Source organism: Scomber japonicus, chromosome 15 (genome assembly GCF_027409825.1).
Source record: "Scomber japonicus isolate fScoJap1 chromosome 15, fScoJap1.pri, whole genome shotgun sequence".
Lineage (NCBI taxonomy): Eukaryota > Metazoa > Chordata > Actinopteri > Scombriformes > Scombridae > Scomber > Scomber japonicus.
Genome location: NC_070592.1, coordinates 22839273 through 22865932, shown reverse-complemented (window position 1 = coordinate 22865932; position 26660 = coordinate 22839273). Strand labels below are relative to the sequence as shown.

The window sequence follows — 26660 nt, the reverse complement described above, 5'->3', positions numbered from 1 at the left end:
AGAAAACTTATCTTCAGATAAACTTTCAAATACGTTTTTACTCAAAAAGAGAACTGTTGTTTTTGACCCCTATCACATATATTGTAAGCACATTTGGAGGGGATCTTCTAATCGTCAGTATGAACAAGAGGTATGATAACAGTAAACAAAACCTTTTCAGTGTTCATTTGGGTTCCTGATTGTTTTAGAAAATTGAAAAAGTATGAACCTACCCTAGAACGATGGCTAAATCCAATTTAGCTGCCTCAATTTTAGGGTCCTGGTATTAAAAAGTGTTTTAGATGTGCACATCCAACTTCACATATGTGCAAGACCAAAGAAAGGAAAACACAAAGATGAAGGTTTGCACACTGTAACTCCCTTAGATGCAATTTAATGAAACATCCATATGTTGAATAAAGCTTGCTTCTCAAAAGGTCTCTGGTTGATGTCTTATTAAATTGCATCTAAGGGTGCTAATATTATATATGCTAGTTTATTGGTACACTTCATTAGGACACTCCATCCCTCAGAAGCTGGTTTTGTCTGGTTTTTTTCGTAACATCACCAAGAAATCAGGAGAAAAACACATCACCAGGCCAGCCGTTTGGTTTATAGCAATGTTGTCTTTTATTCTAATTTCCAATAAACAGAGAATATATCAGTCCCTTATTTGTACAAAAATACCTGAACAGGATACAATGTAGATCCAGGAGCCGTACAGACGATTACAGAATGAAGCAAAGCACAGTGGGGTTATCTGAAGAAAAAAAAAAAAGATTACCGTTCATTTGCTTTTATTTTTTATTTTTCTTTCCCTGAAAGGTTTATTTGACTTAAGCTTATGATGACTTCAACCCAAAGAAAAAAAACATGGAGTCAGTTTCACTCGCACTGAGTCACCAATGTCGATGGGACTTGTACGCGATGATGACCTGACATTAGGATTTAGTTCCAGTAGGATTATGTTTCACAGTCACAGCTAACCGTTATTGAATGCGGTGAGTGGACGGATGGCAACTAAGGACTTGTTACTGTTCAGAAACAAGAGGCACCTGCTGCAAGAATAGGCTTAAGTTAAAGAAAACAAAATGCACAATCCTCTAGAGCTACGGCATATAATTGCACTACTTGTAATGAAAGGTGTACAAAGTGTTGAAAGCTGCTAAGAATATCCCCAAGGGTTAAGCATTGGTGTGTGTGTGCTCTCCATGAAAAACCACTGGTGTGTGTAAGGTTAATGTCCAAATTTTAACTCGAGTGTTGTCTTGAAATCGACATGACAAACAGATAGAGAGAGAGAGGGGGGATATTCAAAAGATGTGGTTTTAAACAAAATGGCATTGGAATTGGATGCTGGCAGAGTTGAAGACTCTGACAGCCTGTCAGCTTATACATACAACTGATGTTTAGATATTTGACACATACCAAAAATCCAGTTTGATCTCTTAAAATTAAAAAAAACAAAAAACAGCTTAATTTAATACTGTATATACGGTGGTATATTCTTTTTTATATATATATATGTGTATATATATATATATATATATATATATATAAAAGGTCAATTTGTGGCAAACGAAAGAAAATACACAATAATGTCAATATACACACAATCAAATAATGAAAAAAAGGACAAAATAAATCATTCTTCATTTTACACGGAGTTATGAGCAAAAGCATAACGCCCCATACATAGTGATCTGTGACCTAGGTACAGTGTTAGATCTACGTCTTTTCCATAGCTTCACATACTTAGAAAACAAATGATACTGTATACTGGTATATTCATATACGTGGACTTGTGTATAGGATTGCATTGTAGCACAGTGATTAAAAATGGAGGGAGGAGGAGAGGACGGTGAATCGTCCTCACTGACCCATAGCGATGTGTCCCTCTCTAACAAGACAGGAAAGAACCTCAGCTGAGGACCGGGAATGCTGGGATACCTCCAGCCGACCAGTTCCTGTCTCTTCTGATACTGTAAATCGACAGCATCGCCTGACTTTACCCGACCAAAAAGCAACCTTCCTCTAACTGCTTCTAAAAGGCAAGTGTGTATGATAACCAGCAGAGTTAGCATTCCTGAATAGTGAATATAACAGTCTAGCCAATCCACACACACACGCACACACACACACACTTGTTCACCACAGGGTCATAGCTTACAGGCTGGACACAGGTGGGAGAGGGGGGCGGGGGATTCAAGCATTATCCAATCCCTGGAGAGTCTGCCCTGGCTAACTAGAAAAGGCCTGATTGGTGGAGCGCAGAGCTGGTGAGTCAGTCAAGTCAAGTGATTGGTGGACCGGTGGCGGCAGTGGCATGTGTGTAAGTGACAGTGCTTAGAGAGAGAGGGGGAGCCTGGCAGGTAGTCCGATGGCCTCGTGCTAACCCTGTTCACTGTGAATCTGGCACAGAAAGGAGGTGCAAGCGAGGACGGGAGGGGTGGAGGACGTGGCTAAATCTACTGCAGACCTGAGCAGGTGTTATGTCACATGCCTGCAGCTTTTCATTGGCTGGTAACATGACAGCAGGAGAGGGCAGGACAAGACAAAAGGACTTAAAATCTTATTCTCTAACTTCCTTTCCTGTTGTAAAGAGTTTGGGATACGGTACTTCCTTTAGGTGATGACCAGGCAGTCAGGGACAAATTTAGAGAAACTAAATCCACTCAGATTATCTGTTAAAGCCACTATGTGTGGATTTTTCTGTTTGAAAGAATGTTGTCTATGTTGTGTTGCCAATTCTCCCCCAGTGACACTGCTACAGTGTCATGATACTACCTCTAGGGGGCACTAAAGGTGGTCATTTTCAAATCCTACACATAATGACTTAAACATAGTGTTCGGTGTCCCAACTTTTTTGGGGGGTATCATCAAGTAAAACCTACTTCATCTAATTTCACTTCAGTTATTCATGTCCTACATTTCCCAGAATGCTTTTCAACAACCAGGACACGCACAGAAACTGGGTTAGCTAACCAAATAACTGATTTGGGGCTGCATGTTGATTATTTGCCTGATTAATTGATGAATCATTTGGTCTATATACATGTCAGAAAACAGTAAAAGTTGCCCAACCCAATTTTCTAGAGTCTTTAAATTTAATTTTGTTGGCCTGACTAACCATCCCAAAATCAAATATGTTCAGTTAACTATAATGTACGAAGGAAAAGCAGTACATCTTCATATTTAAGAAAGCTGGAGAAATCCAGTTTTTCATGTGTTTGCTTGAAGTTGAATAAAAGTTATTAAAATAGTTTACTCTCTGTCAATTGGCCGCTCAATTAATAAACAAATCATTTCAACTCTTAGATAAGTCATGACCACTAGTACAGCTCCTTACTGACAATGCCTGATAGCTGAAATGCATTCTGGACTACTGAAGCCGCTGCTGGTGTACAAATGGTTTCCTTTGTCTCTATTGTCTCATGTCTATTATTGTTGCAAAATGGCGGTTTTAAGAAAGAAGCCCTTACTGTTTGATTTTGACTGACTAACACCACAACTGACATTCACCACTGGTGCTACCAAACTCCTTCACAGCTGCTGGAAATATCTGGACGTGATATTATATTGTCGACATTTTAGCCAGTTCATCTGTAAGAATAAGATAAATACAGCACCGAACAAGAAAATGGGCATCGCTAGAACCTATTTTCTCTATTCTGTTCAAGTGGATTTTTACTTAAGAAGAAATAGTTCTACATTTTGGATATTTATGCATATTTTCGCTTTTTTGCCAAGACAGTATCATTACCACTCTTGTAATTATTTGTTACATGTACAGCCAGCAGCTGGTTAGCTTAGCTTAGAAAGTCACAGCACCACAGAAAGAGTCTAACACATAACTCTCAGTAAAACCTCAAATTGTTGTTTTTACACCCAAATTATTATATAAAATAAATTAAAAAGATGTTAGAGGTGCTTGTAGTTGGATTTTGTTATCCTTTGATGCAACCAGACTAGCTGTTTCCCCGTTTCTAGTCTGTGCTAAGTTAAGCTAACCGGCTACTGGTTGTAGCTTCATTTTAGTCTTCTCGTCTGACTCTTGACAACAAATTGAATGAGCATTTCCTCCAAAATGTCAGACTATTGCTTTAATATAATCTTTAACACTCTTGCTGTCGTTCCATTCTCTTAAAATCTGAAATGTATTACTGTATGTGCATTTTAATAGAGTTTTCGATTTCATACACAAGGCTCACAATTGTCACTTAAGGCGAGTGAAGCTCATTTGACTGTGTGTTGATATCACAGTCAACTGAGTTCACATTTCAAGTCATTTGTTCATTTCCATATTTCAAAACGAAAAAGAGAAAAACGTGATGGGAGTGCTTTTTGTTGATTTGTCTTTTCTCGAGTGAGGGAACAGTGGTCAGTATTTCCACTCGGGGCTAAATCCGAACATAACAGTTCAATATCAAACCAGGATCATTAAAATGTGCAAGCAGCGAGCTCAGAACAGACCTAGAAAAGAAAATGACATTCAAAAAAAAAAATTCACTGAATGTGAGCCCAACAGATTTAACCCTTTAGATTTAGAAAAAGACTGAAATAGAAGCTTGGGGGTGGACACACTTTTTCAGGAGTCTATTTAACAGTCCTCCTCCTCTTCCTCACAGTCTTGAGGCGTTCAGCTGGTTCCAGAGCACATTCGTTTTTTTTTTTTTTGTTTCGTTTTTTTTAACGGTAGTGTGGTCATGTTGGTATGAGCCACACAAGAGTTCCAAGATGTTCCCAAACCTTCCTGAAAGGCACTGCATAATCAGCCGTGACTCTCTTTGCTCCCACGCCACTGTAATCCAATCAGAGCTGGTGGAAATTCACATGCATGCTTTTCAGAAGGAGGAGGTGGGAGAGGGTTTGGGGTTGGGGAGGGGGGTGGAAGAGGAAGAGGAGGACGACGAACGGAGAGCAGGCAGCTTAATTTAGCTAGAGAGAACAGCTGTCATCTGTCCGCCCGGGAGTGCAAAACTAGTTCTGCATTGAATCAACAGTAATAAAACAGCATTAAAATGACATCAAGTAATCAACTCTACAAGAGAGGCTTGTTACGGCCTTCCTGATAAACATTCCTCTGTCCTTTCGGCAAACCCTCGCGACTGCTCTGCTTCTCTTGCCCTTAGCTTCTTCTTCTTTTCTCTCTTGACTTTTCTCTGAGCTTGTTTGGAGGAGGAGAGACGGGATCGGGGTCGCACCGGGGTGAGGGGAGTTTGGGACAGGACGCAGCAGAAAGGCTGCATCAAGTCCACTTGGTTAGGGGAGAGGGGACAGGGTGTCAGCTTATCCAGACTGGACTGCACAGGTTGAGAAAACTCCTGGGCCGAGTTTGATAAGACCCAGAGAGGTTCCTGTCCATCCCTGATGATCGATGAGGAAGTCAGAGGGTGGCGCTCCCCGCCCGCCTCGGACAACTTTGCATCGAGAGGGCGAGGGTGGGGTGGGCACCACAGCTTATCAGGCCTGGATGATAAGGAAGTTGAAATGATGAGGGATTTTGAGGGAGGGTTCCATCCGGGAGACCTGCAGCACTCCTGCTGACTGTGTCTTCATAACACAAACGGCTCTCTTACACACTGACCAGGGTCAAAATGGCAATGACAAAACAACCCAGTCTCCATGAGAACGATGCAGGAGTCGGGGCGACTGCTCGGTCCACAATCTGCAAAGTTTGGACTATCCACACGGTTCCCATTCAAACATCCAAAAAGCGGTAAGGCGGAGAAAAGCACGGCATGCTGGAGAAATCAAACCTCCACTGCCAGCTCCTGCTGAGTTGTTAACATCCCCAAAACTTGACTCAACTTTTCTTTATCTCCTCAACCTCATTACATTGGTGAGGGAGGGGCAGATCAGGGGGGCGGGGTGGGATCTCTGGATGAGAAGTGTGCAAAAGGGTGTGTAGGAGTTTGGGGGTGAGGGGGGGTGGAGTGTCACAAGGCCACAGCGGTGCATGGGTGTTTGAGCTTGCAGGGCAGCACTCCTCTGTTGAGCTGGTAGAACTCCACCAGGTGGATCAGGTCGGTGAACTTGGTGGCGCCATCGTCGAGGCTGAAGAACACCTGGCCGTCTTCTTCACACTTCACACCGGAGTCGAAGGGAGGAGAGAGGACAGTTAACATCACATGACAATTTAAAAGATTAATCATCAGGCAGGTGAAAGCAGAGTAAACTAATGGGAAAAAAACTGTCGGTCCACCACTTTTATCCAGACTAAAATATTTCAACAACTATTGGATAGATTAGGTTTCAATTTTATACATATACTGATGCTGCCCACAAGATGAGTTCTAATGACTTTGGTGAGAACCTTATGTTTCTTTTGCCATCGTCAATGAGTTAAAGTCATTACTTATTTTGTGAAATCTGTATCATTTACAAAATGGACATTCCCAAACCAAAGTCATTTTCCCATTAACTTTTCCTGACGTTTCCTCTAGCACCACCACGAGGTTAACATTTTTAGTGTTGAGTGAAATGTCTTCACAACTGCTGGATTGAATTTAAATCTCTGCATTAATTGCAATAACTTTGACCCCATGACTTTTCCTCGGGCACCATTGTGGGCTTAAGATCATAATATGCCTAACATTTATGACCGACTACCTGCAAAACTGGACAAGCTGATTTTTGTGCTTATTAGCAACTGTTAAACTAAATTGGTGAATTGGTCAACATTTTATCAGCTATTAGCATGTTAGCATACTGGCGTTATCTCAAAGCACCCAAGCCTGTGCTTCAAGGCTATGACTGCAGTTTAGCAGTTGGGACATATTGAAAAATATACCAATATCACCATCTCAATAAAGAGGAACAACTGAATTTTGAATTGTGTTGTTTCCTAAAGTAGTAGCACAGTGATCTGCCTCTTTTTGCCTTATTGCTAATTAGCTATTGCTAATTTTACCAGTGATTGTAGAAATTTTTTTTACTGACCGGTAGAATCTGGAAGTGCTTGATCTTCTGATGGTGGCACATAGTGAGCACAAACGCCTTGGGATTACTCTGACTGTCCCGCAACAGGAATAATCTGATACAGAGAAGGTAAGAGAAAAGTAATTAAACAGTGTCATGAAGTATAAAATGTATATTTCTACTGTAAAATGTTGCAGATTTTTAAATTAGTAAGTTTCAAGTGTCCAATGTAATGCGGCTGCAAGAGAATCTTCTAAAAATGTGTAGCTGACAAACCAAAAAGCTGTTTTTAGACACTGACATTTTAGGGATCAAAGCTTTCCTTGCCACAGATGTCTCCATTTCTCACATTTCCATTCATACAGCTTCACTTTGATTACATACTAACTTTCAATTACCTCTCACAAGAGCAATATTTACCATTAAAATCCTCAAATCAGCCTAAAAACACATACAGACACAGCAGTTCTTCTTACCCGTCTACTTGGCCTTGTTGTATTATCATTTTGTGGGCTTCCTCTCTCATGATGCGCCCATGAAACCACACCTGTGTCCTGTGGATGACTGAGAGAAACACATTTTTCAGACTGGGTGTTTGAGCTTTTTATTTAGTTAGTGCATCAATCAATCTTAACTCACACACTAGTCTTTCTGTTTTTGCTGTGCCAAAGTGTGCACAAGGTAATGAGGATGGTGTGTGTGTGTGTGTGTGTGTGTGTGTGTACCTGTGCTCAGAGAGGGTGGGTGCAGGGGGCTGGGGCTGCCCAGGACATTCATACGCTGGCTCCGTTTCTATGTGAAAGAAAAATCACATGAACATTTACTATAAGAAAATTTCATATCAAAGCAAATCCTCCAAATCAGCCTCTAATTAAGCACCTGCCTTCCCTTTGATCATGAATGTCTACACGGCATATACAAACATGTTAAAACACGCCTATAACCGAGACACAAAGGTTGTAATTTTCTGTAGATTTCATTTACAGTTTGGTGCTTTTTGTTACAGTAAATCAAATATAGCAACGTATTGCAGTCAACAAAGAATGATAAATGTAACAGGGAGCTGACTTCTCTATCCTATCGTATGAGCTGTGATCTCAGCAACACATAAGTGGAGCTGCTGCACACTTTAATTTACCAAGAAAAGTGCTTAAGGTTAAAAATAAACTTGTTCATAATGGAAAAAGGCTTCTTCACACTCTTTCCAGGAAAAATGTTGCTCTAAAGAGTAAAAGCTTAATGAAATCAAAACATTCAGAATAATTGGGGAAGTTACCAAAACCAGTCAATGTGACAGATGATCCTAAAAAAAAACATTTTTTAAGTACTGTAGGAAACTAGTATGTTTTCTGTTAATCACATGAAACAATTGGAGCTGAAATCCATCCGTGTTCTAACTCTGATCCATCCCAAAATCCCAAGCTTCCTCCCCCTCTTCCTCCTGCTCACCCTCCAGGTCTGTCCCTCCTCCAGGGCGGCGCTCTGGGCCTCGACGGGGTTATCAATGACGCGACCGGTCCGTCCAGAGAAGTCCATGGCGACGAGGGAGTTTTCAGATACACTCCGCTGTTAGGAGAAGGTAGGTAGAGGGTGAGGGAGGGTGGTGGAGGGTAGGGAGTGGGGGGTAGGAGGGTGCACAAGGAGTGGGGTGGGGTGAGGGGGTAGACAAGGGTCAGAGGTCAAACAAGCCAGACACACTCACTGGGGCATGACAAATCCTGTCTGCACAGAGACCCACTTCAGTCAATCCACAAATGCCCCTCTGAAGAAAAGCACAAGCCCCTCCTGACGTTCTGGCTCTCCTGCTCAAATCACTCAAGCTTTTTAAATTATTACTTCAAACTTTAGCAGAAGATAAATAAACCTCCTTCGTTTTGAGTGCTCATTAACATGTTTTGTTCAACATTCTTAAATTTGATCTTTTCTCAAATTTGACATTTGGGCTGACATTATACATTATAAATATGTTGATGAACAGTCCTGTTAAAACTAATGTTACTAATGTAAGGTTAGGTAAGGTAAGGTTTTTGATCTATTAGAATGAGGCCTTTGTTCCTCTTTTTTGTAATCCCAAATTTTTTTAACCCATACTGTATACATCTCCATCAAAATGTTGTATTTTCTCAAACTGAATTAATAATCAACAATCAGTAAATTATACAAATTAAATAAGTGGATCATTCAAATAAATATTTTTATGATCGATTAACCATTATTTCTGTATTATGTTATGTTTCAAGTAAAAGCTTCAAATGTTCCAGCTTCCTCTGTCTAATTTAGCTGCTTTTCTGCAACAAGATGATGGATTATGTTTTTTTCTGACATTTACTAAACAATGAATTAAGATTAATCAATACTGAAGGTCTGGTATTTTTCCTCAAATTATGGCATCAGGACTGGTACAAATTTGACATAATAACTATAGATATAAAACAGAGAGAAGCAGCAAATCTTCATATTAGAAAAGCTTTTAAGTTTCTAATTAAAAAATAACTTAAATACAGAAACTGCTGGTGAGGTGGAGCCTTACTTTAATTACTTCAGACATACTGATCAGGGAGTGTATACCATAATACTCTACAGCGAGGTACACTTACAGAACCGAGCGTCCTGACATAACTCACTTTAAAAGTCTGTAATGTTAAATTTAAATCCAAACTCATAACACATTCTGGAGCTCTGTTACTTATGTCGATTCAGTCTTAGTAAAGAAGCTTACCAACACCTCATTGTGTGAGGCGATTAGTTTAGCATGCTTGTATGCACAAATATGCAGGTTTTGTTGTTTATGTGTGTGCATGTCGTCTTTTATACAGCATGCATGTGACTGAGCATTATGTAAATGTTCACTTTTTGAATAAGTCTGGGATAAGATGTTATTTGTCGGATGTACTTTTCTTACAGAATGCCGTTTAAATGAGCGGCCCTGACCTAAATCGTAAGCCTTTCACTATAGAACCTCTTTCTCATTAACAGAGGTCAACAGCAGCAATGATCGTTTGAATGGAAATTCATTTCAGCATTTAACAAATCCGTCTAATGCAAAAGTGATCCAGCCTGAGGCCGTGTGTTTCCTCTTAAGACGAGAGAAGCACAAGGAGGCCACAAAGTGAACTGGTTTCCAATTCACCATGAGCTAATCAATCCGGATTGGTCTTGGCTGAAAGCGGGCATTATAGTGGGCTTGTAAGAAGATGATGTCAGAGAGCAGATCCTCACCACAGGCGCTGTGAAATGCGAGAGGTTAGTCTTCCTCTGCTGGGGGACGTTGTAGCTCTGATACAGTACTATCCCATACTGTGGAAACAGGAGAGAAGACAGGGCATTAACTCCAGACTCACAGCATTGGATTTACCAGCAATAAAATGACATTAAAGTAAAGGCCTTAAAGTAAAGGTACCTTGAGCAGTCTGAAGGCAGTCATCCAGCAGGTCCTGCTCTGTTCATCCTCAGCACACAGCATCTTCAGCTCCTTACAGTCACTTCTCACTTTACTGGGCTACAAACAAACAGCAGACACAGTGGGATGTTAAATTAATGAGATATACTCCATGAACATGAACACGTCAGGCTCTGGTTTTTGGCACTTCTGTTTTCTGTATGTAGAGACCTGTGACATGGCAGGTAAAGGCTGCCAAGACATAGTGTGTACTCTGCAGGTTTTGTACTTTGATGATGGTGAAGAAAACATACAATACAAAGAGAGGTTGAAAAAAAAGTGTATTGAACAACAGGTCATTTTGCTGCTTTTTTATTTATAAAAGGAAGAGTGTATTATTTCTTACTTAAAACATTACATAGTCTTGCTTCAAAAGGCAAATGCATCCTAACAGTAACAACATTAATACAACTTCACCAAATGAACCATTTGCTCTACGGTTCATTGATGTTCTCTAAAGTGCTGAAATAAAATAGCCAGCATGTGTATTTAGTGCAATACTCAGTACAACCTCCACAATGCCATACAATCGCAATATTTTTAAGAAGGCCAGAATGAGTAGATCTTCATTTACTCTACAATATATTGTTGCTCCTTACCAGCAAGGACTGGCATCACAGCACAGACTTTCTCCTTCTCCACCAGTTACAAGGACGTTAGACACACTGCTCCTTAAATGCAACCCCTACCGATAAATTCATTCACGTCGCCATAGCAACAATCCAGCCACCCCCAGCTGCCAAGTAAAATCCTTAACCCAATCCTGCATTGTCACCCCCGCTGACAGCAGCTGACATGCTGGCCGTCTAGCGTGTGTGTGTGTGTATGTGTGTGTGTGAGAGAGATAGAGGTGGGGGCGTTAGGTTGACCAGATTCCATGTACCATCCTGGCTTATCCCACCGGGCTTATCCCAGATCAGCAGGTGATCCACCACAGAAATCTCCTGGGGTGGGACACACGGTGCTGAGTGTGTGTTGGGACCCACCCTTGGCGGTTTTAACCCTTGTGTCCTCTGACACTCTCTCACACACCCACACACACACACACACATATATATATATATATATATATATATATATCTATACACAGTGTTTGTACAGGGGAAGCAGGTGAATCTGAAACGAACCATCACAGTCATCCACTTCTCATATGATGGATAGAGTTTGCAGTCTGACTTGTTTTATGGGAGTCACTGTATGCTTAAATAAGTGTTTGCCCTGGAGGGATGTTAAATTATCTCATCCAATCTGACAGATTTATTCACCTTTCTAGAGAAAGAAAAATATTTTCAGTGCCAGGACTGTCTGAATGTTGTGCAGCAGCAGTTTTCTTGTGTGTGTTACCTTGATGCTGAACTGGTAGTCTGTGGGGGCGTTGTGGAGTTTTCTGCCTGTGATTATGGTGAAAATGTTACTGTCCTCCAGATCTGACAGCAGCTGCAGGTGTCGGGGCTCCTGTTCAAAGGTCAGCGGCGGAGGGAGAGAGGGACGTCAGCAACAGTATTGTAGAAAAGGATTACAGACTGCTTTAAAGTATTTTACATTGTCACAAGTCCTCTCCTGCTTAGAAAAATGCAAAAATGACATTGAAGGTTTTTGGATGTTTTTAATTTTATTGGACTGGATGACACGTCTACACTACCTGAGGTGAAACTATTAAACTACAATAGCAAATATGATGTAACTAAGGAAAGCTGTGCTACACATCAACAATACACTGGACAGTTCAAAGTTCAGTTCAGTCAGTTAGGTCTCCTAACCTGTCAAGCTGTGACATGATGTCAATCGTAAAAGACAACCTATACTTTCACACTTCTATACAGCATTGATTTTTCACCTTGGATGTTCCTTTAGTAGAGTAGTAGAGACCGGAGCGTCGCAGGAACATGTACAGCTTCTTCCAGGACTTGCGTCCAGGCTCCTTCACGTGCAGATAACCCTGGATCTCTGGACAGCTGCTGGAGTTCAGAAAGTTCTGCCAAAAAACAATCAGTCAAATTTATATGTCACATGTTATTATATAAGCTACAATTACAGTGAAATGTAATCCTTTCCTTCAATTTGTGCATTAAAAAGAGTTTAAACAAAATAGGAATAGTAATAAATGTGTGTGTACAATTGGAGAGGGGGAGGGGGCTATCTAAGGCAATGACCTGGTTTAGGAAGTGGGAGCACTGCTTTGATGGGAACTGTGCATAATACAAATGTTTTGGTTCTTGCTTTCCCATCCTGGAAATACATGTTCCTAGAAAACGAGAGATCTTGATAATGAAGTAGGTTCTTCTGTGTTTGTGTGTGAATGTGTGTGTTCATGCATATTTTTGGAGTACAAGGTGTCCCCACAGCCATTTAAAAAACAAAAATCCTTCACAGTGTTTTCTGCTTTCACTCCTTCACCATGCAGCAAGTTTAGATTTAGGATTAAGGTTTAGGATTACAATTAGGTTTCTGATTAAATTAGGGTTTGAATGAAGGGTTTGGTAATGAATCAAGTCCTTACAGGTGCCAAAATTAGAGAGGTGTGAGTCTCCCCTCAGTGAGTCATCCCCCTCACCTGTAAGAGCTGTGACTGAGGGATTGAGCCATCAGACTCCTGACACCAAGCCACCATCTGCTCTGGAAAAAAGTTCTGGATGGAAAAACACACAGAGAGACACCGACAATGAGTGATAGAGAGAGAGACAGAGAGAGAGAGAGGCACTAGAAACCACTTAGTGTATATACAAGCTCAGAGAGGGGTAGTGTTTCTCTATGAAGTATATGCCTCTCTCTCTGTTGTGTGTGTGTGTGTGTGTGTGTGTGTGTGTGTGTGTGTGTGTGTGTGTGTGTGTGTGTGTGTCTGATGTGCACAAGAACTCAAAGACAAAGTGGTGGGGGCGAGAGAGGTAGATAAAGAGAGGGAGAAAGAGAGAGAGAGAGAGGGCACTCCAGCCTGGGAGTAGATGCAGTATGATCTCACCCGCTGATGTAATCCCCTTTAGCCAGCAGCGCTACTCTTAGCGTGATTGACAGGCCGCGGCCAGCACTCTGGTGTTTTACTGTGCTCATTACCACAGAGCTGAGGTCACCTGCTGGCTCTGACACACACCTAAATCACCACGGCAATAATGTCACCGTATACGCGGCAAGCACGTAACAGCAGAGCCCCACGCTGAGTCCACATCAGCAAAAGACGCAGCGCTAACCAGCTAAAGCTGAGTCGTTGGGCTGTCAGGTGTAGGTGTGTGTGCTCAGTATGTTATATTATAGCTGAAGCTCTTATCTAGAGAGAGTTAGAGCGAGTGCATCGCCAGACTGAAGAAAAAGAAATGGGATAGCAAAGTGCGACACAGAAAACATGAGAATACCGAGACACGACACAAAGAGAGTATTGTGTTTAAAGTTAGACTGATAGGGGACAATACTGGGCTTTTATTAAGCATGAATCTCATTCCATCAGCATGAATAAGGGATAAAAATGGAATTGATCGGAATACTGCGACGCTATTGTATGGGAGTGTAACTTAATAGAAAAGTGCATGAATAACATTTCATATTTTTAGCCGTGCTAGCAGTGTAGCTTCCAGGGTTACCAATTTTATTCTGTCATCAATTTTGTTCTAGAAGAATTTCCACAAAATTTTGTACACATATCCATGACTCTGGAGGACAAACCCGACCGCCGCCCCCGACTTCTCCCCTATAGTGCCACGATGAGGCTGACATTTATGGTTTTAAGTTAAATGTTTCGACACGAATGGTACAGATATCCATGTTCTTTCTTTGGTGACATCTTAGCTTTCCAGCACGTTAGCATTGTCATTGCCATTAAAACAATGTCGCACAACTCCTCTCCAGTACACCGCACTTTTTACCAAGTATTTTCACAACCTTTTTGAGGGAAGATGGCCGACATGCAGTATTGTTGTCATTTTGATAGACTAGTATCGAAGCTCACACCTTGTTTGGGTCACGCTGTGTGTGCGTTCAGGAATTAAGAAAGTCATCGCTGTACAACCTCACATAGCAGCTGTAGACTTCTACTGTTGTTCTAACCATTAATTCAGTTAATTTTAAAGGGAAAAATAGTTTCAAAGAAATGTCATTGCTATTTTAAAAAGTAATAATAATTCTGGTGTACTGAATGCCTGTCATTTTTGTCAAATGCTAAGGTAGCATGAAATTTTAAGCTATTAGCAGCTTCAGTCCAAAAATATCTGGCTGGAAAATCGGCTAAACCCCAGCTGGATGTGTGTATGTGAGTCAATGTGTGTGTGTGTGTGTGTGTGTGTGTGTGTGTGTGTGTGTGTGTGTGTGTGTGTGTGTGTGTGTGTGTATGGCTGTGTATGTGCGGGGCTGCGTGCTAAACTGAAGCAGTCATAAAAAGGTCATGTCAGGGATGTGAGAGACTCACCAGGGGGTTCCTGAAGAATTCATATTTGGCATAGTTCTTCCTGAAGAGGAATTTACTGTCGCTGCTCATGGAGGCTTGAACCTGAACCACCAGCTCATGGTCCTCCAGACATCTCTCTGCACCAGGACACACACACACAGACAGCGTTAGTCACTGAGTTATCTTTGTACTGCCCTTGGGGATGTAGAAGCAAACCCAGATTTAAACATCACTTCACACAGCTTTAGGGTTTATTCCTATGTCTAATCCAAATATGAATTTATTTGAATTGGACTACTGATAAAAATCTACTTAAATAATCTAAATATAAGCATTTTCAAGATACTATTTGCACTGTTACTGCAGTTTACTCTTCTTTTTTTGTTACTTTGAGGGCAGCATAACAAGCAGCTCTTTTGCATGCCTTTCCTCACTCTCTCTTAATTTTCTCTTATTAATATTAAAAGCATATTCTGTAATGTCCTTGTCACCAGAGGACATTGTTTACTGCGAGGTGGTGAAGAGTGTCCTCTGGCAGCAGAAAACAACAACTTTTGGATGTGCTAAAACCAATCTACTATTTTAAAAAGTGGAACCTGGCATACAATGAAAAACATTGAGCCATGTCTTTTTACTAGCTCTTTTTTTAAAGTCGCCCATTATGATGTAAATCTACTGTAAATATGATAGTAATGCTAATCTGATACACAGCACGTTGTATGATTGAAGCATAAACACTACTTACACGTATTGGCTGTCTTTATTATAATCATCACTAACTTAAGGCCATGTTTTACCCACTTCTTTATTTACCACGACATTGCTGCTTATACTTTTGTATACAGTGACACAGCAAGAAAAATGGTCTGTTACTAAGAGACGAGTGAGGGAGTAAGAGGTTAAATGAGGAGGGGCTGTGAAAAGAAGAAGCACTGTGGGGCAGGGAGGGAGGAGGTGAAGGTGGAGAGGAGAAGCGGTATGAGATGGAGTGTGGGGGGGGGGCAGGATGAGGAGGAGGAGGAGGTGGTGGTGGTAGTGGGGGCATTGCAGGAAGATGATGTCATGTATTTAGGCTGATTGCTGAGAGCAGTGAAGCCATAAGCAAAGTACAAGCCACAGACAAACACACAACCACACATTAAGAGCTCACACAGGCCTAACCTGCTCACTGTGCACCACGCAGGCCCAATTACTTTCTGTATGTGTGTATATCTGTATGTGTGTATATCTGTGTGTGTGTGTGTGTGTGTGTGTGTGTTGTTCTCTTTCTTGAAGTTCAGGGCATATGATCTCAGGGTGAAGCCAATTAGAAATTGATAGTGACAGGATGTTCTCTGGACACACACACACACACACACACACACACACATATATGAAATGATAGCACGATTTAGCACAAGCTGTCCTTTTTTTAAGACAGACACACACACAAAGTCTCAAATAAATTATGGTGGAAGTGTAGTTTTTTGCTAAAAAAAGTATTCTGGCCGCAGTTTAGGGGTGGAAATGTCTGTGTCTGTGTCTCTGTGTGTGTGTTTGTCTGTGTGTATATGTGTGTGCGCGCACGATGGCTGCAAGCAGGGGAATTTCCTGTGGAGGGTTAAGCAAAGATTGATTGGCTAGGAGGGCTAGGGGCTCGTCCGACGGAGGCCGACGATTGGTGCCTTGCAGCTCTGGTATGACGCTTTAGTCCAGGCCTCTCCGCCCTCCTCCCCCTTTCCCCCTCCTCCTCTCTCTGTCTCTTTTCCTCTCTCCCTTCATCTCTCTCTCTCTCTCTCGTTTTCCCTCCCTCCCTCTCCTCACCTCACATTCCATCTCTCCAGTGCACTTTTTTTTTTCCAGAAACACAGATCAAGCAGCAAAAGCACAAAGCGATCCTTTGACTCTAAAAATACAACTCTGGGAGTAGGAAAGCCTCACCGAGGACAAAGACAGACCCGGGGAAGAAAAAAAAAAAAAATCGAATAAAGCTTCAAAAGGAGACACGGCAAAAGTGAGGAAGCAAAGCGTGAGTCTTGTGTTTTTTCCCCACTGAGAGCTCGTTACCGGGAGGGAACAGGCATGTGTGCAGAACATGGAAAATGCTTAATCCTATGACCACCATACCTCCCTGACTCGTATAGGAGGCATACCAGATCTCGTGCCATGCTCAAGTGAACATACACACTGAGGGCACACACAAGCGACTCTCCCCACCCATGCAGAAACACACAAAAGGGGTATAGACACAGACACACGCATACAAGACCGATACACACCTGCAGAAAGAACTACACTACAGACACAGCCAAAGATGTTTTTCCCCTTCTTTTAACTACAGCCATTATAAATCTTCATATTTTCATGATATCTATCACAGTTTGTGGCGTAAAATCCATGTTTGCCTTAAGAAGATTCTTACTTATATTAGTGGGGTGGCCTGATTGGATTGACTGGACTGGATGTTTAAGCAGCTTTTCATAAACTTCTGCATCATTTTACGCAGTATACGCAATATAGCACACAGAAATGCTCAAAAGTAGAATTTATGTCCATTCCTTACCAAGGCCGAGGATGGGGTGGTGCTCCACCAGCGTCCAGGCATTGTCATCCAGACAGTGGCTCTTGTAGACCAGGAGCTGACAGACGTCTCTGGCCGTCATGTCTGCTGGGATCTCCACCACTTTACCGGCCCCATCCTCGCTCCACACCTTCACTATCTGAAAAACACACATTGGGGGATAATGATGGGAATATGTGTGTAAGAGAAGTGAAGGTCACGTTGTCACAAGCTGGAAAAAGTCTAATAATGAAAGAACGTGTGACGCATCCTGAGCTTCGCTTCGACATATCAAGTCCACAGATAAAAAAGGGGCGAAAGCAACAGATCTGAGGTTTACCTCCATAGCCAGGTGCTTTACCAAGTCCACACTTAAAAAAAAAAAAAAAAAAGTCCTGCTCACATTATTCTGTTACTCCAACAAGGGGAACTGCTTTAAAAAAAAAAAAAAAAAGAAATAGGATGACGTTCAGGAAAGGCTGGCCAGCCCCTGCGTTCTCAGTTCAACCCCTTTGTCCACGGCTCAACCAAACTTACAATCACGCGCATCCACGAATACGCATGTAAATCTGCTTGTGCACAAACCCACAATGACACGTTTTCTGTCGCATCCAACAATACCCAGAGTCAGGGGGTGGGGGGGTTAAAAAGTGGAAAGAACACATTCACACTTGGACAGTGAAATAACACGGTGCATTTACACATGTTCCATTTTGAGTATGTCCTTAAAAATGTCACGGCTGGGAGCAGCAAGTGGGTACAGTTCAAAGCCGAAGTACCTCCCATTGTTGCGCCATTTTGAACCATTTCAGCCAAGTGCCCACAGCAACATTTTAACCGGGTGTAATTTTGCATCTCCAAGTGTGTTCCTCCATAGATAACCACAGACCGGCTGCTTCACACCACTGTATGTGCAGATTCACACACACACACACGTACACACACTAACACACACAGATCACCATAAGAGCTCGCTCTCACATGCAGCATAATACACAAACACACACACACACAATCTCTATAAATATGAGCAAATTAACATCGGAAAGTGCCTAAAACCAACAAGGATGACTCAGATTATGTTTCGTGTATCAGAGAGAAGACACACTGTTATGTGTTTGTATGTTTGAGTGTGTATTCTCACACACCCACGTACTTAACATCTTGTCCACAGCAGGGATTCTGCTGGAAATTCAGCTGCCCTGTACTTTACATAAAGCCACCGGGAACAACTGTTGAAAATTACATGAAACAAGACACAAAGCTGGTGATGTACAAGGGCTGGAGAGGTTGGAGAGAGGGGGGGGGGGGGGCATGGAAAATTAAGTCGAACAATGGCACCGCAATGTGTGGAAACACACAAAACACCGAAAAAACGACAGCAGCGGTGGCCTAGAAATGACACAAAACACCAGAAGCACCAGCGCGGCGATGGTAAGAAATACTCCAAATGCAACCAGTAACAACGTCACAGCGCTCTCTGTCCCTGCAAAGCCAAAAAGACTCCCTCGTCTCTTCCCACACGCCCCCGTTAACAAAAAAAAAAAAAGTAATTTCATGACGTATGAGTTTTGTTTCTAAAAACTTTTAGAAGCAGCAAAGAGGAAAAAATGCAAAAGGTCTTCATCACTGCAAACTGACAACCACAGATACACACACGTACGCTCACACGCACACTCGCACGCAGCTCACGACGGACATGCAGAAAGAAATGAACACACACAAGTCTCTTACCTCCACAGCCTGAAAGAGGCAACAGTCTGGAGAGCAGGATGGCATTTTCACACTGAGACGCTCTCCAGTGACACAGAGAGACAGGGAGAGAGAGAGAGAGAGAGAGAGAGAGAGGTAGAGGGAGGGAGGGAGGGGGAGGAGGAGAGGAAAGGAAAGGAAGTCAGGAAGAGAGAGAGGGAGAGGGAGGGACAGACTGGCAAGGAGAAGGCAAGAGAGGTAATAGGGAAGAGGGGGGAGGAGAAGGGAGGAAGTGACAGAGGAAGGACGAGAGTGAAAAAAAGACACAGCGAAAGAGAGAGAGAGACAGCCTGCCCCTTCTTCTCGTGCTGGGCAGCATAAAGGCTGAGCTGCGAGGAGTGGTATGAGCTGCCGCTCCTGTGTCTCTCTCCTCCTCCTCCTCCTCCTCCTCCTCCTCCTCCTCCTCACACTGGATTAACCCAGTGTGGGATTTTTAAACGGTGAGCTGCTACCTGTCACGTACTGTACACTCTTATCTTCAGGGCTGCATTCAAATCCCCTCTTCCCAAAAAAAAAAGAAAGAAAAGAAAATGACCGTCAGCTCCTTTGGCTGATGGCGCCGCACAAAAAGTAAAACTCTCTTTCTCCCTAAAACACACCCACAACTCCCCTCACACACACACACACACACACACACACACACACACACAGAACACGCTCAATGTCTTAAACTACTAAGCCAATCATTGAACACACACACATCCTTTATTCTTATGCATCCACTGACATTTCCTTTTGAACTGCCTGACGGTTTCAATTTCTACCCCCCCCCCCCTTTGCCCCCCCCCTCCCTCTCTCCCTCTTATCTTCCTCCTCTTCCTCTTCCTCCTCCTCCTCAGCTGTATGTGAAATACTATGCGAGAGTGTCAGGACCAGAGCAACATGTGTAACGTACACTGGCGGCTTCGAGGTCGCAAAGAAGGCAAACGAACGAAGGGAGGCGTGCGAAAAGTCTTTTAAACAGCGAAAGAAAGAAAAAACTGGGGGGGGGGGGTTGTGGTGATTCGATCTGAAGCTGTATGGATCACGTGTCTGGCGTTTGGGCTTCACTGAGGGGGTCAAGGGAGGGGTAGAAAGGAAGGGGTAAAGGGGGGCGGGGGGTGGTTGCTCAGCAAATCTGCCCCGGCCTCAGGAGAGGTAGACAGAAAGAGAGAGAGAGAGACAGAGAGAGCGAAAGAAAGAAAAAGAAGAGGGGGGGGGGGGTCGGTAGAGAAAGAGTAAAGAGGGAGAGCTATGGAGGAATGTCAGTAATGCAATACTGAGTCATAATCAGGCTCATGTGTAGAGCGCAGGCCAACCCAGCTGGCCCCTAATACAGTGTGCATGAGAACTATGAGACACACGCACGCACGCACACACACACACACACACACACCTACACACGCACTCACACACACACACACACACATTCTCAAAAGGAGGAAGACGAAATGTAAACTATGACAACCGGCTCCAGCAGTTTTTTGGACTTTACTGCCCCAACTTTTTCCTTCAATCTCACGCAGCAGCTTTGCAGCCATCTGGGGAGGAGTATAATACTTGGTTCTTACTCAGTGTACGTGTGTGTGTGTGTGTGTGTGTGTGTGTGTGTGTGTGTGTGTGTGTGTGTGTGTGTGTGTGTGAGACAGAGAGGATAATGCATGTTCATGTATGTGATGAGCACGTGAAAGAAAGGATGGGTGATGCACTTTATGCATAAATTCTATTTCTTTTGTTTTATGTTTTCTTTTATTGTTGTACATGTCTTTAACTTTCTAACAACTCTTTCTACCCTTTAAGCCCCCTTACAATACTGCCTTGACTGTCCCTTTACCAAATTAGATCTTTACATGATGTAATTTAACTCACCTTGGGCTTTTTCCTCCCCTCTCTGTTCTCCCTTCCCCCCACTTCCCCTCTTTTTCTCCTCCCGGGGAGGGTAAGGGGGTGGATTGATTCATTCAGAGTGGAGGGGGGGAGGGGTAGTGAGGGGCTCTGCTTACATCTTATCTTTTTTTATATGCCATCATGTGTTGCGCAGGGATTGTTTTAATTATACATTCATCTGAAACTCTCCAACTTTTGGCTCATATGGAAACAAAGAAAGTAGTCACAAGTTTTATATCTGTATAATTTCCTTTGATCAATCAAGATAATGTACACACAGCACTAAATTATGTTCTTATACAACTGAACCAGCTGGCTAATTATCCAAAATATCCCCAAAATCTATTAATTTAAAACTGCATTAATTTAAAGCTGCAACATCGGACATATCACCACCTTATAAAGTGCATACTGTGAATGTTATTGTTAGCAAACAGTCGCCAATTCACACATCCAGCAGAGACGGAGCAACATCTGGAATTATTTGAGTGTTTCTGATTAGCTCAAGTCCAATATTGACACTCCTTTTAGCTCCGTTTTGCTCTCAACCAACTTCGGTGAAATGTATTCGACTGTTTGGCTGCTAAACGCTCAGCTATGTTCACTAGTCCTAAACTTTGCTTTTTGGTGCTGAACAGTTAACTATCAGCTGGTTTATCCGAACTTTTGTTTTTTTGGGTTTTTTTTTTACAGAAAACAACTACCTGCTATAGCTGGATATGAAGCTGATGAGAGCTGTGAGAGTCAACCAAAACAGTAAAACTAAAACAATGAGCTGAAAGACGTTAAAACCCAGTAGCCTAAAGCTGATTGAAACCTGATTAGTGGCTTTGGCTAGTGGCTAAGAGCAACACCTTTCCCATTAGATTAAATCATTTTTCACCCTTTTGATGTAAAAACAGTAATTAACACAGCTTAAATTTCTAAAATCTTCAAGTTGTTTGCTATTTTTTCCGAATTATGTAATACATGTTGATACACAGAACCTATTACTCTATTGTAAAGGCTGTGACCTTTTTATTCAAAATGTGCTTAACGGCTAAAGAAAGAGACATTATTTTTTACTACCAGTGCTGACAATCGTCTAAATGATAACTTGTTTGAAGGAGGCTGCCGTAGTAGACTAACACACCCATCCCTAATGTCAGCATCTGAGAGCCGGTTGGTGGTGACTTCCCTCCCCGGTCTACTCCAGCATCAGTTGTCTTTCATGTCTGTAAGTGGTCGGGTTTCAAGCCAGACAGAGCTGATTAGCTCTGCAGACAGGCCAAACTCAATTTCACCTCACTAGAGCGCCACCACAAAGCCTCACTGAGTGGCTCACCTCCCCAACTCCCCACGACCTAACACACACACACACACACACACACACACACACACACACACACACACACACACACACACACACACAGTCTCTGACCGACTGATGGACAAGTCAGTTCTAGGAACCCCTTCACGTGTAAGTTAGGTTTTAATAAAGTCATGTGAACGGTCGTTAATTTGATCCAATACAACGCAACATAAGTCAAATTTTGACCTGCCAGATATTAAAATCATAAAAAGTAAGGTGGATCTGGCAGAAGACTTTGCACAATCATTTATTTTTCCGTGCAAGGATCCCATCCACGCATCAACATTCCTATAATTTGTCTGAGCAGGAAACAGAAAGATCTTCATCCTTCATCCTCCATCAAAGAAAATGAATGCCTGTTGAATTGTTCAATCGTGTACAGGATATGATGAATCCCATGAGATGAAGAACACTCTCTTGAATGTAACTTTTTAAAAGGTTACATTTTTGGCTCTCAACAGAGGAATCGATCATTTCTGAGGTCTCTTAAATAATCGATAAATGATAGTCACTTGGCTGCATTTTTTTGTTTGTTTTATGGGAGTTCTAGTTTGACAGCTGTGAGAAATGTAATCCTCAGACAACACAATCAAGCACGTGTGTGTGTGTGTTTGTGTGTGTGTATCAAAGAAGCACATGCTCCCAGAGACATTACAAACTTATGTACGTCATCGCATCACCACAAGATGTAAACAATTCGAAAACTCAATCTTCATACTGCACACGCACAATCCTTCGATGACATTTACTTGGAGATTTGTGTTTTCAATGTAGCTTATAGCCACGTCATTATCAGCTTACTCTTTTGAACTAGCTTTCTCTGCCAACGTTACACACAGACACACACACACACACACACACACACACACACACACACGTTCATGCACTTGATCTGATTGCAGTGGGTCAGCAGACCATTGCGTGCAGAAGTACATCAGCTGACCACAGACAAAGGCAAGGGTATGTGTGACTCAGTGACTCAGAGCTTTAGTCTTAAATTAGTTGTCATGACATTGCTGCAGTATATATAGCCATGAAGCCATGTTCTGTTGTAGGGGTAGATCATAAAATACTAATATCCATCTTTTTGCAGGTATTGTCAAATTATTGTAATTTGCTATTAAAAATAATTTGTATGTGCTAAACTTCAGTATTATCCAACCACTGAGGAAAGTCTGGCTAGTAATAACTCAATAGTCTGGTTTAGTGAGATCCAGCACTTGTCACACAATAGCTCCACAACAGTAACATTGAATCAGCAGCATTTCCAGCAAGGAGGACAGACTATAAAAATGAAAATGGACTTAGCCAAACTAGCATCACAATATTAACAGCAGACGTGTATTAGCCAACAAAGAATCTGTAAACAGGAGGGTCTGGTTATGCTGGAGTTTACAGCCAAAGCTCTGTGAGGCTGCACTTAGGCACAGTGGTGCTTTGAACAAAACGCTGACGTCAGCATGCGAATATGATCACAATGAGACTGATAACATGGTGATGTATAGAAAGTGTGAAGTTCTGAAGAGTCTAATTTTAATCTTCTATCAGCCAACAATGTGTTTTAGGCCTTTTTCACTGAGGATATTTAAACATGCCTGAGTAGAAAAAGTATAGTTGGTGGCTGTATTCCATTTGGCTGCCTCTGGTATTGTGCATGCTGGCTCAGTGTCGCTGTCTTGGCTTATTGGGACATTTGAATGGAGCCATCATTAATTATTATTAACACCTGTGCTTTCACTACTATGAAAAGTCAAAATCCCTGCTGTGAGAAAGGCAAATATTGCAGTAATACATAATAATCATCTCTGACAGTCCTCATCTGCATTCTTGTTCTTTTCCAACTGTGTGTGCCCCCCCGTGTTCCTCTAACCCATGTCCCACTCATGAACCCTGACATCACAAGACCTTGTGTCCCTGGCTGTCCTTTCTGTGTGTGTAAGTGTGTCATGCGTGCTTCTTTGTGATGTAAGATCAGACGGGCCGACTCCTGCTGTAATGGGTACAGCGGCTTCTTTTCAACTGTGTAAGCTCTGTATGTATGTTCACTGTGTGTATGTGTGTGTGTACACACGTTTCATTCAGCACTGCGTATCCTGGGCTCTTCTGTGTGCATTTGTGTGTTTTGGTGAATGTGTGTTTGTGCGTATCAACTGACCAATATACAACAACTTTTTTCCCACCCCAGATCCACACCAACACCCAGTCGATCAGACTGTAGTGAGCAAAGTACGATTCCTCTTTGTCCATAGTCTGCTGTATCTTTTGTAAAATTTCGCAAGCACCAAATATTTCAATAATCAGACCATGCACTGAATAACAAAACCATGAGAAACTGACTTTTGCACATCCCTTTTTTTTATTATTAAAACCCTCTTTTCTCTTTCCTCCTTCCACAGGGAGGTCGGAGGTCAGGGTCAGCTGCAGAGCACTGAACCCAGAGCTGGAGGGGAACCAGTATGTTGCTCAAAGCTACTTTAGCACGGTTGTTGTGTGCCAACACAGGGGGCATGAACCTGAATCCCCTGGTTGAAGGATAGTGTCTTTAACCACTGGGGCTCCCTGCTATCCCTGATGTTTGTAATACCGCCTCCCTGGCCGCAAATAAAAGGGAGAATTGCATTACGACTGGCATCCCGATGCCAAAGTAAACCCGTTTACCCAGTGATGACAGACAGGATCTGACCAAATCCTTGTGAAAGCCGGGGCGACATGACTGAACTGTATGGTGTAAGACTACCACAACTTGCGTGGGAAATGGCTGCTACAGTCTGACGGTCCGGCGCTGACTACAGTCAGGCTACTGAATTAGCTTCATCAGCTAGTAGACCCATTTAAAAGGTAAAATGAGATTTATAGGCGGGTTTTCCCCTTAACTTATTTATAAAATCTGATGGAGATGCAGCGTCATGTTATTTGTTCATGATACTCTGAGGACAAATCCATTTATGTTATCAAAGGTAACGCGGGCCATAAACCTGTCATGTCACGCACATACTCAGTTTTACTGGCTCATAATGTTAGCTGTGTATCCCAGTGAGAAAGACTGAAGCTTAGTGAAGAATGTTCAGATTCCAACTCAACAGCTGGAGGGAGACTGTGAGAGAGATCCTATGATAAAACCATGCCAATGCAAATACTATGCAACTATGTCTGTAGACCAACGCACGGCACGTCTGAGAGTCTCGTCTGCATTGTTGCGTAAGCCCATCCTCAACGCATCTCGCTGACTGAACCCCTCCTCAGACTACAAAACCAAACTGACCTGCACACCTCCATGCATGCATCCATCTTCAATCTGTGCATAGGCTAAACTCCTATAGCCTCTCTGCGTTAGCTCACAGAGGTTACGCAACATAGCATGCCAACCGAGGCACTGTCGTCTGGAGTTAAAGGTTACGGCGTGGCCAGTCTGCCACTGGTCTTGCTGAACTTAAGTGATTTGATCAGTGAAGGTCTCATTCAATCAGCCAAAGACTAGCCATGGCTGATTTTAAGCACGAAAGCGCATTGAAGCACACCCTGGCTCCACACGCATCCACTGAAAGAGGCCAGTTCATGTTGAGACATAAAGACTCGATTTAGCATTTTATGCATCATTGTTAGTTAATTAACAATTCAAACTGGTGATATTTGTTTCCCATGATCCCCATCACCTCCACTTGCACATTTATCAGTCTCCCAACCACCTCCTGTGCTTCTTCGGCCAAAAGGTTTTTCTCTTTTGCTGATGAAGATAAACACGATGGAATGTTGGAAGTGATGTTTCCATGTGCCTCTCTCTCCTTCCAGCGCAAGCTTTATCGCTGTTCGCACTGGAAGAATAGCACCATTTTTTTTGTTTTGTGCCATTAAGCAGTCTTGAAGAATTTCCTGCCTACTCCAACCTGGTGACACGCCATGAAAAAATACAGTAAAGAGGACGCAACAGCTGCCAGTGTTCTCAGTGATGTGTTTGAAAGATGTTGCTGATGTGACATACAAAGCATGTGCAAAGTGGCTTTAAGGATGCGCATAGACATCACGCTGTGGTTAAAAACATTTTTAGCAAATGTAAGAAAAATGATCACTGAATCCAAATCTCTTCCTCACAGTTACTGACTGATTTTTGGCCCTTTATATACACTGGACAATAGTTAAATGAACTGAACTGGGAAAAATGAAGATGTTCTGGGAAAAAGACACACAAGGCTAAAACACAGACAAAAGAGCTTTTGTGCAAACTGCAAACTTGCTCTCTGACTCCAGACCTTGTGAGATGATGTCAACCAAATCACATGTGTATGCGCGTGTGTCAACTGAATAATGCCACCTGTGTGTGTGTGTGTGTGTGTGTGTGTGTGTGTGTGTGTGTGTGTGCGTGCGTGCATGTGTGTGTGTTCAGTAAGAAAAAGTGAGCTTTTAAAATAACTTTTATTGTTCAGGGTGGGCATCCTGAAAACAT

At 42.4% G+C, this 26660-nt stretch overlaps 1 protein-coding gene and 1 long non-coding RNA gene across 2 annotated transcripts in view; one reads left to right on the top strand and one right to left on the bottom strand.

The window, feature by feature from the left end:
• Positions 1 to 585: 585 nt before the first annotated feature.
• Positions 586 to 26660, bottom strand: part of LOC128373975 (growth factor receptor-bound protein 10-like) — a 41487-nt gene continuing 15412 nt past the window's right edge. The window contains exons 6-17 of the mRNA XM_053334177.1: positions 17254 to 17410; positions 14733 to 14848; positions 12894 to 12968; positions 12177 to 12314; positions 11684 to 11794; positions 10301 to 10399; positions 10120 to 10197; positions 8350 to 8466; positions 7626 to 7692; positions 7377 to 7464; positions 6922 to 7015; positions 586 to 6065 (exon numbers count right to left, since the gene is read on the bottom strand). Coding sequence (XP_053190152.1) covers positions 5919 to 6065; positions 6922 to 7015; positions 7377 to 7464; positions 7626 to 7692; positions 8350 to 8466; positions 10120 to 10197; positions 10301 to 10399; positions 11684 to 11794; positions 12177 to 12314; positions 12894 to 12968; positions 14733 to 14848; positions 17254 to 17410 — 1287 coding nt within the window. The 3' untranslated portion in view covers positions 586 to 5918. The remainder of the gene's footprint in view (positions 6066 to 6921; positions 7016 to 7376; positions 7465 to 7625; positions 7693 to 8349; positions 8467 to 10119; positions 10198 to 10300; positions 10400 to 11683; positions 11795 to 12176; positions 12315 to 12893; positions 12969 to 14732; positions 14849 to 17253; positions 17411 to 26660) is intronic.
• LOC128373976 (uncharacterized) lies at positions 10509 to 24647 on the top strand. Its single transcript, XR_008322962.1, has 3 exons — positions 10509 to 10559; positions 21562 to 21624; positions 24616 to 24647. It is a non-coding gene; the product is annotated as an uncharacterized LOC128373976 (long non-coding RNA).